The 13,161-nt window shown below is 50.0% G+C and overlaps 1 protein-coding gene across 1 annotated transcript in view; it reads right to left on the bottom strand.

Moving 5' to 3' along the window:
* SHANK3 (SH3 and multiple ankyrin repeat domains 3) overlaps positions 1-13,161 on the bottom strand; it is a 513,573-nt gene that overhangs the window by 59,256 nt on the left and 441,156 nt on the right. The window contains exon 20 of the mRNA XM_025216389.1: positions 807-942. Coding sequence (XP_025072174.1) covers positions 807-942 — 136 coding nt within the window. The remainder of the gene's footprint in view (positions 1-806; positions 943-13,161) is intronic.

Raw genomic sequence — 13,161 nt, 5'->3', positions numbered from 1 at the left:
CGCGGGTGGGGAAGCGTGACAGGAGGGCGAGCGCGGCGCCAGCAGAGATCCCAGCGCTGGCTCCCGAGCCTCGGTCTTTCCCACGACTCGTGCTCTTGTGCGGTGACAACATAATTACAGCTCTTAGTGTCAGCGTGCAGAGCGGCCTCCACCCCCTCTCCTCGCGTGCTGCTTCCACAGCCCCCAGCCACGCTCCCCACGGGAGCCGCTCCGTGCCCCGGGGCTCCTTCTCCACACGCAGACCCGCGCGGCTGAAATTGCACTCGGTCCTCCGTGCCTCCCGCTCCCTGTCCACGCTCCCCCTGCGCTTGGGCAGACTCCTCACAAAGCCGCGGCAGCCCCTCAGTGGGGTGGCAGCAGGCTGGAAGCTTTGCTCTGGTACAGGAGAACAAGGGGTCCCCTCTTCCCTGCACCCTCCCCAAAGGGCAGGGCAGGGCAGGGCAGGAGGAAGCCCCTACCGGCATCCTGGGGCTGCAGAGCCCTCCGCACCTAGCTGGGCTCTGCCCCCAGGCAGCTCCTCCACCCTCAGGGACCTGCTCCTCGGTCAGGATGGCAAGCCCCTGCGCTGCGAGTACAGGCCACTGCTGTTGCAGCCACGGGGGCTGCGATGGGGATGGGGCAGTGCTGCCGCTCTCCGGCCTGCATGGGGTGGTTGCAGTGCTCTGGGGAGTGCAATGCAGTTACCTCCTCCAATAGGCAGCTTTGTCCGGGGGCCTCCCCCTTGCACATCTCAGGTCCCCTGCCGAGGCCCCAGCTCTGTTCCCCTGAGCACTGGGCTGTGCAAATCCCCGCCGTTCTGCACCTACCCTTTTTCCGAACGACTTCTTCCGATTCTGGCTTGCGGCTGACAGAGACGACTTTCATCACCAGGTGGTTTCCCCCTTGACGGATCAGGGACACCACCTGCTTGTGCCCCACCTTCACCACGTTCACACCATTCACCTGAGACACAAACAGACTGGTCAGCAGAAGCCTGGCCTATACCAAAGAGAACAAGGTCTGGGAACAGAAGAGGTGAAGGCCCCCGAAGTGCCAAGAAAGAGCTGTGTTCAAACCTTACAGCTCACCCCGAAGAGGCATGTGCGTCAGACTGGAGTGCCAGGGACAGGAAATCCCGGCCACCTGCCTGGAGCCTCTATCCTGTCCTGTTCTGCAAAGGGCTGGAGGGCTGTTGGAGTTGTGACGGTCCAGGACATATGCAAGAAGCAAGGCTGGTGTGGTGAAATCTTTCACTGGACCAGCTGCACAGCGGGGAGAGGTTAGATGGGCTTCCAAGCACACAGCCCTGAACAAGGGCTATCATCCTGGAGAGCTTGTCTAGCATCTCTCCCAGCTGTCCAGTGAAGTGTCTTGTCCCAGGTCACAGGTGTTTGGTCAGTCTTTGCACCAGGCATACGCTATCTTTTGCCTAGTTCTAGAATCATGCACGGAGGCTTCCTGGCTCCTAGACAGTCTAGGCAGGACATAAATCCCCGTGATACTGAGTATTAAGATGCAGACTGAGCACCCAAAACTTAGCCACTTAAACAAGGGCACTGATTTTCATAAATACTGACCATGAAACTCTTCTTTAGCCTCTAGAGGGAGTGTTCAGCACCTCTGAAAGTCATAGTTTCATAGATGTTCGGGGCTGGAAGGGACCTTACAAGATCATCAGGTGCAGCCCTCCTGCACTCGGGCAGGAAAGACTGCTGGGATCAGATGACCCCAGCAAGGTGGGCAGCAAGACACTTTTTGAAGATCGCCAGGGCGGGTACCACCTCTGGGGGAGCCTGCTCCAGGCCCTCGGCACTCGACTTGTAAAGAAGTTTTTCCTTATGTCCAATCTGAAGCGATCTTCAATCAGTTTGTGCCCATTGTTTCTTGTCCTCCCCTGTGGTGCTTTGGTGAACAGATGCTCCCCCAGGCCCTGATGTATGCCCCTAATATACTTATCGGGTGCCACCAAGTCCCCTCCGAGTCTTCTCTTCTCCAGGCTGAACAGTCCCAAGTCTTTCAGCCTCTCTTCGTATGATCTGCTCTTTAGGCCTCTAATCATGCGTGTGGCCCTCCTCTGGACACGCTCGAGCTTCTCCACATCCATCCTGAAGTCAGCCTACCTGTCCCACCACATGCATTATTTTATGGACCTTGATCCTATTCCCCCTCAGTCATCTCTTTTCTAAGCCAGAGTCCCAGTCTTTTAAGTCCTCCTCTTATCCAAGCCATCCCATAGCCCTGATGATCTTTGTTGCCCTTCTCTGCACCCTTCCATTTCTAGTATATCTAGATATACTTGCATAGGAATGGGCACAGACAGTCACCCTGGAATAACTATCTTACAGTGAGTCCCTGCCCTCACTAACTAGCTGCAGTTTGTTCATTTTTTGATACCCTAGGACTGGAAATGTTGGCCCTGACCTCCCTGTGACTGCCAGCTCCTTTGCAAAGCAGAGGTTGGCACCTTTGCATAGCCATGTCTGTAAAGTGCTTTGACATCTCCTGATCTTTGGGAAGCATGATTACTAATTAATGGTAGATAAGTGGAGGAGCAGAGGTGCAAATGCTTGCTACTCACTTTATCTAATGATCATCATAACATTTAAAATGCAAATAGGCATATTAAAAGAACTTTGCTGAGCTTGCAAAAAGCCATGAACTCTAAAGTTAGGAATGGCCAATATTCAGGCATCAATTCTGCCCTGTGATTTAATCTTCCACAGGACCCCTGTCTTTTTCAGTGCACAGCTGTTAATGACTTCTTTTCAACATCACTCAATTAGTGGTCCCTCTCACTGACAGCACACCAGCCAAAGTCTGTCCTGAGGACTACATTAATCATTTCCCTGTGGTCTTTTAGTGAGTGCTTCTCACTGTATGCTTTGAAGTCCTCACAGATATTAATACATTTATATCGACATCTCTCTTGTGAGAGAAGAGAAGTACAGCGCAAGCAGGAATATTGCTGTAGTAGAAAGTAGAGGCAGGGAGGTGATTTTACCTCTGCACAGAGCATTGGCAAATGTGGTAATAGATGGCCAGGGCTGGATTCACACATAGGCAAACTAGGCACATGCACAGGGCCCTAAGTGAAGAAGGGGCCCAATTGTGCTTATTTTACCTATTGTAATTTTTGAGTGAAAACAGTAATATAAATATATCGTATTAAGTAGGGACCCACAAGTTTGTCTGCCTAGGGCCCACTAAAGGGTTAATCTGGCACTGTTGATGGCTATGCAATTCTGGTGTCCGTATTTTGAAAGGATGTTGAATAATGGAAGACGGTGCAGAAAAGAGCCATGAAATGATTTGAGGGGTGGAAAAGATGCCTGACAGTGAAAGACTTGAAGAGATTACCTTGTTTTGCTCATTGAAAGAAGGTCAATAGGTGACTTGGTTACAATGAGTAAGCACTTTCGGGAGGTAAAGAGTTCTTTAATCAATCAGGGAAGCTGAAGCCAGACAAATTCGTTAGAACTTGACATAGTAATACCTTGTGAAAGGGACGGCTGAACAGAGAAAGGGGCTGGGCTGAGGGGGGAAAGACTGAGAGCTGGAAGGTGCACCCCCTTTCACAGGATCTAGACCCCAACTGCCCGTTTCATAAACTGTGCAGAGGGTGCCACTGGTTCCCAAAGAGAGGAGACAAGTCGGGAAGGTCTAAAACGATGGCGCACTCCACTCAGCTGAACAGTCTATCGGCTGCTGGATGCAAGAGAGACTGTTTGAGGGGATTCCTACCTCCGCAGAAGTATCAGGTTGCCTGACTTGATGAACGAGGAGCTGGACTATATACTCCCAGTGACCTCCACCTCTCCTGAGTCTTAATGAGTGCAGCATAGCAGTAGCGTTCACTGCACAGACGACCGCTCCGCTGGCAGCCCCGCAGCTGCGTGCTGTGCTTCGTGGCAGCTATAGCTGAACCCTGCAACAGCGAGGGGATGAAGCGCTTGGCCTTGGCTAAATGGCAGAAGCAGACTTGTAGCAGGAGGAGTGCCAAGGATGCTGAGTTGGGCCAAGGATGCGATAAGGATGCAGAGGCGGAGAACCCACCGGGCAGGGCTGGAGAATTTGCATTTTAAACACCAGGCCATTCAGGGAAGGGGACTTCTCCCTGTGGGGAAGTTGAGCGAGAGATGGCATCTGTAGGGTACTGGGTTAGTATTCCTTATGTCCGAGGATGTAAATATTCTCCTGGGCATAATTAGGTGAGAAAAAAACTACCACTCTGAAAACTGATGCATACTTGTGGTGGCTTAGTACAGGCTTCCCATGAACCCAATGGATAATGTATTTAACGGCCGGATAAGAAACCATATTTCAGATTTGCCGTGACAGCAAGTGCTTGTCTCAAGTTTCCTCAGCCGAAAGTGCTTCTGTCCCACAGCACAGCCAGCTGTTGAGTGAACCAGGCTGACGCGGGATTTCCAGGAAGCTTTGAGAGGAAGGTCAGAGGCTGCAGCTGCTTCCTAACCTGCGGAGCTGAGCAGGAGCTGTGCTCTCAGGGCAGGGATGAGGAAGCATCATCGTTCTGATATGTTCTGCTGTTCGTCCATTCTTACATCTCTCTCTGTAGCTCAGTATCTGGTTACTGACTTCTTAGGACTGCTCTTGTTTTTATCTTAACTCTTCTGTTATCTTTTATACCTTACTTATTGTCAGCAATCAGTGTGATTTCAGAGCATGTGACCAGGCAGGCAGGCAGGCTTCTCCTACAGAGTGGGGGGAGTCTATAATTTCTGAGCACTTGACTGGGTATGATTCTTCTAGCTGTCAAAACCTAAGTGACACAGGTAAAGCCGAGGTGCTATAGGTCAAGCAAGAGAGGGGCTTGGGGCTGAGGGGCACCCCTCAAGGTGTGAAAACACCTCGGAAGTGTGTCTCAAAGGTGCATCTGATGAAATCTGGGGGTCTGGGTGCATCAGAGCAGTGCTGGTAGGAGGTTTGCTTCATGTCACTGGTATGGCAGTCCTGGCAATCTGTGCTGCACTGGCTGGCACTAGGAGCAGTGGTCCTGGTTCCCTTGGAGCAGTCAGAGAGGAGCAGAGCATCAGAGGACCCTGGCGTGCAGGCGCAAGGCACAATGCCCTGGATCCCCCCAGGGCTGCTCGGTAAACCTGGTTTTGAATCTTGAGCTGTAAAGAGCTGGAGGTCTCAGAAGTCTGAGAGGAGGCTCCAGAGACAGAGGTCTCTGCCGCTTCTTTTCAGAAGCTTTGTAAAGCGCCCTTTGTCGATCTGAGGCCGTGCCTTTCGGCGACTAGGGAGAAGAGGCCAGAGAACCCCTTTTGGAGGAAGCCTAATTGGACCAAGCTGCCCTAGGCAGGTCAGCACCAGGGTCCAGGTGCTCCTGCCTGGGACACGGCCGAAGTGGAGACTGTCTAGCCCGGAGCCACACACACCCCTGTCAGTGATGTACCCTGCCGCTAGGCAACCAGGCACCTCCTATGCTCATCATTCAGGCTCAGTTCTACAGGTCAGGCAGCTTTTGAAGCCTGGGGTGCATGTTCGAGCTTGACTGAGTCAGTTCTACCCCAGGCCAAAGAATTAAAACAGCCTTCAAAGGAGAGCTCAGGGCACTGCAACACTCCCCAGGCTGTTGAGAACAACCAATGACAACTTCCATGAGCTGTTGGAAATAGCAGCCAAGGGTTACCAGGAGCCAAGACTCCTGAACACGGGGGTGAGGCCGAAGGGCAAGAGGCTGGAGTGGCCTCATCTTCCATGCCCTTGTTTCAGGCCTGGGGATGCTCACAACGCACGTGCTGCCCCAGCAGGCACAGGCGCTCATCAGCGCTGCCTCAGCTCCTAGGACCAGGCTCTGCGACGCTCTGCCGTGCTCTTGCAAACCTTGCAGCTTTGGGCAAAGACAGTGATGACCAAACTGTGACCGTGCCTCGGGCTGCAGACAGTGAAGCGCAGGTCAGAAAGACCTTCCGTGCCCTCCGCCCCCGGTCCACTGTGGTCACGTGTATTTGGGGATTCAAGATGCATTTTAGATTTTCTCTCTCTCTCTGTACGGGGTTTACCACAGTTGGAAGCAGGGCATCTGGCAGGGTGGACCTGAGCTCCTGCTTAGATGCCTGCCCAGCATGCCTTGTTCACACCTTCTGGATCAGACTTGGGCTCTGGGAAGGACATCCCCATAGCTCACGATGGATGGGGCCTAACCCACCTGCAGGGACTGCCTGGGCATCTGTCACCTCACGTGTTCCCTGCCCTCACAGGGCCTCAGTCTCTTTTCTTTCCTACCCGTGGCACACAACAGCTTCCCTTTGTGAGGAGGGATGTGCTTCGCTCTATGGAAGTGCCTGGTGCAGCACACTGGGCTACAGGGTGAGGCTGAATTGTCCCTGCTGGCCCAGGTGCTGACCCACAGCAGGGTGCCAAGATGCTCCTGCAGCGCACCCATCCCTGGCAGAGACTGGGTTGGAACCGCGGTCTCCTGACCTTGCCCATTTCTGCTGCTGACACAGCCTCCCTGCCAGAGCCCTACCTGTCCATGCCCTCTGGATGCAGCGCTGCAGGCTCAAGCCTCCTGCAGATAGATCAGCCTCCCATTAAGTATCCAGAGAATGAGTGACACGCCGTGGAGAGGCCACCTGTGAAACATCTGGCCTAAATGACAAGCTTGAAGAAGCAGCAGGGCTGTTCCCTCATGTTCTTACTCCTGCCGAGTCCGGCCTCTCTCCCCCGATGCTTCCCAGCTTCTAGTGCACCCGAGGCAAGAGGCCCAGCTCCCCACGCGGTCCAGACTGTCCGGTATGACTGCACTGTCCTCACTGCTATTTACTGCTCTGTGCCATTTGCACGTTTTCCAGCAGTGATTTTTATATTGACTTCCAGATCATTTATGAAAATGCTGAATAAGACTGGGCAAATACTTATCTCAGCAGAACTACGTTGGAAACACAACCATCTGAGGAGGATTCCTCACTGACCACTGCTCACTGAAATCTGTCACAGAGCCAAGTCTTAATCCATTTATTTTGGGCTTCATTGGTATCATATAGTGACAATTTTGTAATGAGAATGTCAAAGATTACTAAGTCAAATAACTTACAGAAGTCTATTACCTGTAGGCATCTCCCTTTACAAACCAAATTTGTAATCCTATCAAGGAATGAAATCAGGTTTGTCTGACAGGATCTACTTTCCACAGATGCTGACTGGCATCTATTCTGTTCTTAAGTTCTTTATCAAGTGAAGCCTGTGCCGGCTTTTCCTTTCTTTTGGCAGGCTGACTTATAATTAGCCGGGTCATTCTACTTGCCCTTGCTGAACACTGGCACATTAGCTCAGTCTCCTGGCACGTCCCCAGGATCCCACGATTTATTAAAAACCACATGCTACAGGCCAGAGATCTCCTTAGCCAAATCTTTTTGGACACTTGGGTGCAAGTTATGTAGGCTTGCTGATTTAAAAATGTTATTCTTTGCTGATGTTTGCCACCCTCCTCAGCTTCTAAGGGAGAGGAACAGCACTTCTTCATTTCATGCGATAGAAGCACAACCACCTGCTTCTTTCCAGACACCAACAAGTATTTATTGAACATATTGAACACTTTTACCCTTCCTGCATGAGTTTTAATTTAACCAGCCCCACCTACAAATGAGTGACCATAGGCAGGAGGCAGCATATGCTCCTGATGCTGCTGTGAAAGTGCTATGGACCCACTCAGCACTGAATGGCCAAAACTCAGTTATTACCTTGGCAGGCTGTTGAAGTGCTTTTGCTGATATTGCAGGTAACAGAAGGTGATTTTCAACTGTTTGTACCTCAAGTCAGGTTCAGTGGGATTTGATGATGTGAAGAAGAGACACTTTGGCCTTAAAAACATTTTATGTGGCTAACGTTAGTCACATAAGTGGCATTTGGGGCCATTTACGTGGATTTTACATCCTACTCCTTTGTACAACTTGACTTGTCCTTCTGGCCAGCTCTAAAGGCATCTTATCTGCCCACTTATGCTGCTGGAATCCCATTCTGCCCAGAACAGTGTGCAATGCCAAGTAACTCCCCAGCGACAGCTGTAGGACAAGTACCTATTTCACAGAGGAGGAGGCCCTCCCACACTGTAGCCCAAGTGTTTAGGGCACCTGTTTATGGAGCAGAAAACACAGGCTGTAGGCCCTTCTACAGCCTGGTGGAGTTTGCACCAACACCTATTTTCCAGAACACTGTCATAAACCCCTAGGCCATAGATTTAATAGATTTCATAGACATTAGGGCTGGAAGGGACCTTGCGAGATCATCGGGTCCAGCCCCCCGACCAGGGGTCAGGAAGTCAGATGGGGTCAGATTACCCGAGCAAGATAAGCATCCAAAGCAAGATAAGCATCCAAAGCAAGATAAGCATCCAAAAGCATGGGTAGGCAGGACCAAAAGCACTATTCATCCCTCCTCCTAAAGCTGGTCTAGTGGACAGCAAGAGAAGGACAGACAGGCAGTGCTTTGTGACTGGGAGGTATGCTATGTCCTGGGAAGGGGAAGGGCAGAGCCCTGGTTTCTGGCCCGTGCTCCTGTCCTCCACTGCTGCCTACCCATTTCAGCTAACGTCACAGGGCGGAACAAGGGCACGCTGGAAATGCAACTTCCAAGGGGAGCTTTAATGCTGTTGTGCAATGGGGAGCACTACTTACCCACCTGAAAGGGGGGTGGATCAGGGCCTGAGGGACTGGCTACGTAAACAGTGACCATGTCCTGTAGTAAGCTAAAGTGCAAACTTACCGCGCGTTGGCTGCCTCTTGGGAGTGGCCTGTGTGTATGCTCTTATTCTACAGCAGTGTGAGGCAGCTTGCCTCAGTGAAAGCAGGGTAAGCTGCCTCACATCTACCAGGGGCTAAAAGGATGCACAGAGGCAGTTAATGGCCACGTCTACATGAGACACTGGCAGGAAGCATGATGCAACGTACTGCACAGTAGTCACGAGCTACTGTGCTGTCAGTGTCATGAGAAAGCTGTTCCTTGGTGTGACTGCACAATAATGACTGTGCAGTCAGCATCGCATGTAGACGCAGCCACTGTGGGGTAACTAATGCCTGGGCTGTTCACAGGAACTTGTTCAAGTGCTCATACCATCAATGGCCACAGCATACCCATAACTGGTGCATTGTCACTGGCAGTCCCTCAATGCAAGGATGATCTCTACCACACCTCATGGATGGCTCTTGAGGTGGCTGAAGAGTTCAATCCTTGAGCTACAGACACATCCACAGAAGCTGCAGAGGGGAGTAGGCTGCAGGCTGAGATCCCTCTCGTTCTCCTTCCTCTGCTCTCTTTTCTCTACTTTGAGGACAAGGCACTTTTTCTCAAAACAGGCTGCCACTTGGTTGAGACTGTAGTGCCACTGGAGTTGGTTGGTCGTCAGGTCCTCCCAACTCTCCACGTCACTGTCTGTTGTCTTGGGATATGCCTTCAAAATGTCCTTGCTGCGCTTCCTCTGGCCACCGCGTGATTGCAGGCTATACTAAGCTGGGAGTAGACCACTTGTTTTTGGAAGTCAAGTAAGGCAACTGCACATAACATCCGGTCTGGTGAAGGTGGTGCTTGGGGATCACTGACTCAATGCTGGTAACACTCGCTTCAGCTCTTGTGCAGTGATCTTTCCATTTGATGTGAAGGATTTTTCAGAGGCATTGTTGGTGATACCTTTCCAGGCTTCTGAGATGACAATGGTAGGTCACCCACATTTCACATCCGTAGAGGACAGCGGGGATGACGACTGTATTGTAGACCTGGATATTAGTGTCTTTATTCTTTGTGATCTTCAGAAAGACATGCTGAAGCAGGTTCCCAAAAGAGGCATTAGGGCACCAGATCCTGTGCTGGATCTCCTCATCAATGTTCATTCTTTGAGAGAGGTGGCTACAGAGGTAAGGGAAGTGCTCAACTACCTCCAGGGTCTTTTCTTCCATGATAGTTTCGGGAGTGAGGGGGGGGGTCACATTCATGGCCCAGAGCAGACTGATACAGCACTTCTGTCTTCCAGCACTACAAGGTCTCAGTCCACAGAGGACTGGTGCATCACACAGGCCAGTACGAACACATTATAGCCTCCTGGCAAAGGTCCCAGGAAATGAACAAAGGAAGGCGCTGGCCGAACTACTGCTAAGTCTGGAGGCACCTTTCCACTCCCCTTATAATCTAACAGGTGATAACAGGCAATTTGTGGCTGAGCCCAGGCTCCTGCTTGGCCATGTAAGCAAAGCATGTAATCCTTTTCACAAACTTGCCAAGCTTCAATTTAAAACTAGTTAAGGTTTTTGCCCGACTGCTCCTACGGAAAGCTAATTCTGAAGCCTCTTACTGTGTGTGGTTAGACAACTTGCTCTGGCCACCTCATGCACATTTGGTCATGACAAGGTTATCTTCACTGATCTCATGCCAATATTGCCCTTCAGCTGAAAACAGCTCCTTCCTGCTCGCTGGTGCTTACCTCAAGGTACTGAGAGGCAGCAATCATGTTCTCTCATGGCCTGTGCTTGGCTAGGCTTAAAAGCCAGGTTCCTTTGCTTTCTTCTCAAAAGGTAGGTATTTATTTAATTTATATGCTGCCCTTCCCAACAGCGGCTCAGGGTGGCTTACAATAGAGAACAGAATAATGTATGAAGCCGGAAAAATGCTCACAGAACAGGAAAAAGCATAAAATAGAGACCCAGTGGAGAATATTCCAGCCTGGCTTTGTTTGCTAAACGCCTGCCCAAGCAGGAAGGTCTTATAGTGCTTCAGAAAGATGTCCGGGCTCAGGCTCCAGCAGCCTCAAGAGCTCCAGAGCTGAGGAGCAACTGCTGAAAACAACTTCCCACGCGTTAGAGCCAAGCAGACTTAGCGCACTGACAGTGCTTGTGGGAGGTTGCTTTTGGCTGACCTTGGGGATTGCGGTGTGGGGTAAGGGAGAAGGCAGCCCTTAGGTACATAGGACCCAGGTAGGTCAAAGCCAGCACCTTGAGCTGCACTCAGAAAGCTACTGGGAGCCAGTGCCAGGCAGTCCCTCCATCTCCTTGATACCCTGGAAGGCCTCCTCTGTCCACACTGCGGTGGGTGTGAATCCATTTTCCTTAAATGTGGATGACCAGAGTTGTACACAAGATTCAAGACAGGGTCTAATGAGCTTCTTGTATATCTTGGATGTAATATCTTGGATGTCATGGAAATATCTTGTTAATGTTAAGCTACATTAATGATAACATTGCTGTTAGTTCCACTTGAGCAACAATTTGTTGGTCGTGCTATATATGCACTTCCCTTGGCATCAGCGTTCCCCAGATTTTTCCCTCCCATTGAAGGTCTGAATTTTGGATGGATTTTCCCCAGATGGATGAGCTAAATTCTTCAAAATTCACTCTGATCCTATTTCTTTCCCTGTATTTTAATTGCTTTATTCTCTTTTAATTGCCACACTGTTCTCTCTGGCATTTAGTATGCTTTGTCATTGATGAACTGGCTAAACCCATACCCATCTGCTAGACTTTCTCTCCCCTCTGCCTCTTCTTCTGTGTTCTCTAGAACTTCTCTCCATGTCTAAAAACACGATGATCCTTCGGGGTCCCTTCTGACACTACAATCTATGAATCTATGTCCATCCCGGGCCTTTTTTGTCTTTGGTTTGCTGTGCTAGTCTGGGCACGTGGGTGCAATTCTTTTTTCCCAGTAGATGGAGATAGTGCACCTTTCTGGATGCTGTTAAAGCTTTTACCACCCTGGTAAACCCGGGTGTTACTATCTTCAGTAGGTGCTGAGCACAGCACCTTTGGCCACTGGCATAAAGAATGGAGGAAGAAAACAGAGCCTAAACTCCAGAAATCCTTGTAGGCCTGGGATAGCTGCACACTTTCCTCCCCGGGGAGTTACCAGCCAGACATGTGGTGTGCTGGCTGCTGAGGGACCCCGAACATCTCACTCCTGCTGGAACCTGAACCCAGCCCTGCAGAGCAATGCTGGGTTAACTGCATGCAGCTCCTGCAGGAACCAACTGGGACCCTTCATCTTAGGGAGAGTAACTGCATGGTCAGCAGCCTCTGGTTTGGTACTGAAGACACCATGCCTAACGAAACCTTTGTCATTAAGGCTCGGTGGAATAGAAACAAGGGCAAAGGACAACTTCCTCTGTTTCCTGCCTCTGGGGTGAAAATCAGGAAATATAAATCTATGAATGCTGATGACAGTTTGATTGCAGCAGTGGGACTAAGATGCCACTGACTTAGGCACCAGCTGAACAAGTCCAAAGAGTCTGTCTCCATGTTGTTCCATTTGCAATTGCTATGTTCTCTTCTGAGCACTTCATCGCCACAAAGATGCTGACAACCTGGAAAGCTCTGAAAAGGGCAATGCTACGATCAGAGGATTTCAGTATGTTTCTACTGAGACCTGACTTGGATAAGAACACAAGAACTTCAGCGTATCGGGACAGACCACGACGTCTCCATTCAGCCCCGCGTCCCCATGTAGTGGCAGAAAGCAGAGGCTGAGGGGCAAGTGAAAGGGCCCCGTGATCTGGAATTCGTCGCCCCCTGCTCCCCTCCCACTTCAACTTCCAGCACTCAAAGGTTTAGGGTTTTCTGATGCTTCCCACCTACTGGTATCTACCATATTCAATACGTACTGATGGACCACCCAAGAACTGGTCCAACCCCTTTTTGAGCTGTATTAAACTACCAGGCTCTGCAACATCCTGTGGCAATGAGTTCCACAAGTTAATTACTTGCCATGTGAAAAAGAACCTCCTTTGATTAGTTTGAAATCTGCTACCTAATAGTTTCATTTTATGTCTCTGAGTTCTAGTATTGTGCGACACTGTAAACAAGAAATACCTGCTTGCTTTTGGTGACCCTCAGATATATTCTGAGAAGCAAGAAAAGCTCAGAGTCAGTCCAATGACAATTAAATATTAAAATTTACCTAAATTTGTCATCGCAAATGCAATAATAAATATAGAACAGATATAAATGATAAAACAGTATAGATACAGGTTATCAAGCAAATGATTAAAATCTATAAAATAAATGTATCTAAAGGAATAACAATCTTGTTAACATTTGAAAGAATTTACATTTACTTTCTCTAAGTACTAAAGTCTTAAAAAGCCTCTAACAGGTGGCCAGTCTGTTAGGATAAAAGACTTATCACCTAGATTTCAAATTAAGTTTTAAAAGAGCGCCCATCTGCAAGTGAGTTATTCAGCAG

Source organism: Alligator sinensis, unplaced genomic scaffold (assembly GCF_000455745.1).
Source record: "Alligator sinensis unplaced genomic scaffold, ASM45574v1 scaffold961_1, whole genome shotgun sequence".
NCBI lineage: Eukaryota > Metazoa > Chordata > Crocodylia > Alligatoridae > Alligator > Alligator sinensis.
This window is presented reverse-complemented; position numbering and strand designations above follow the sequence as displayed.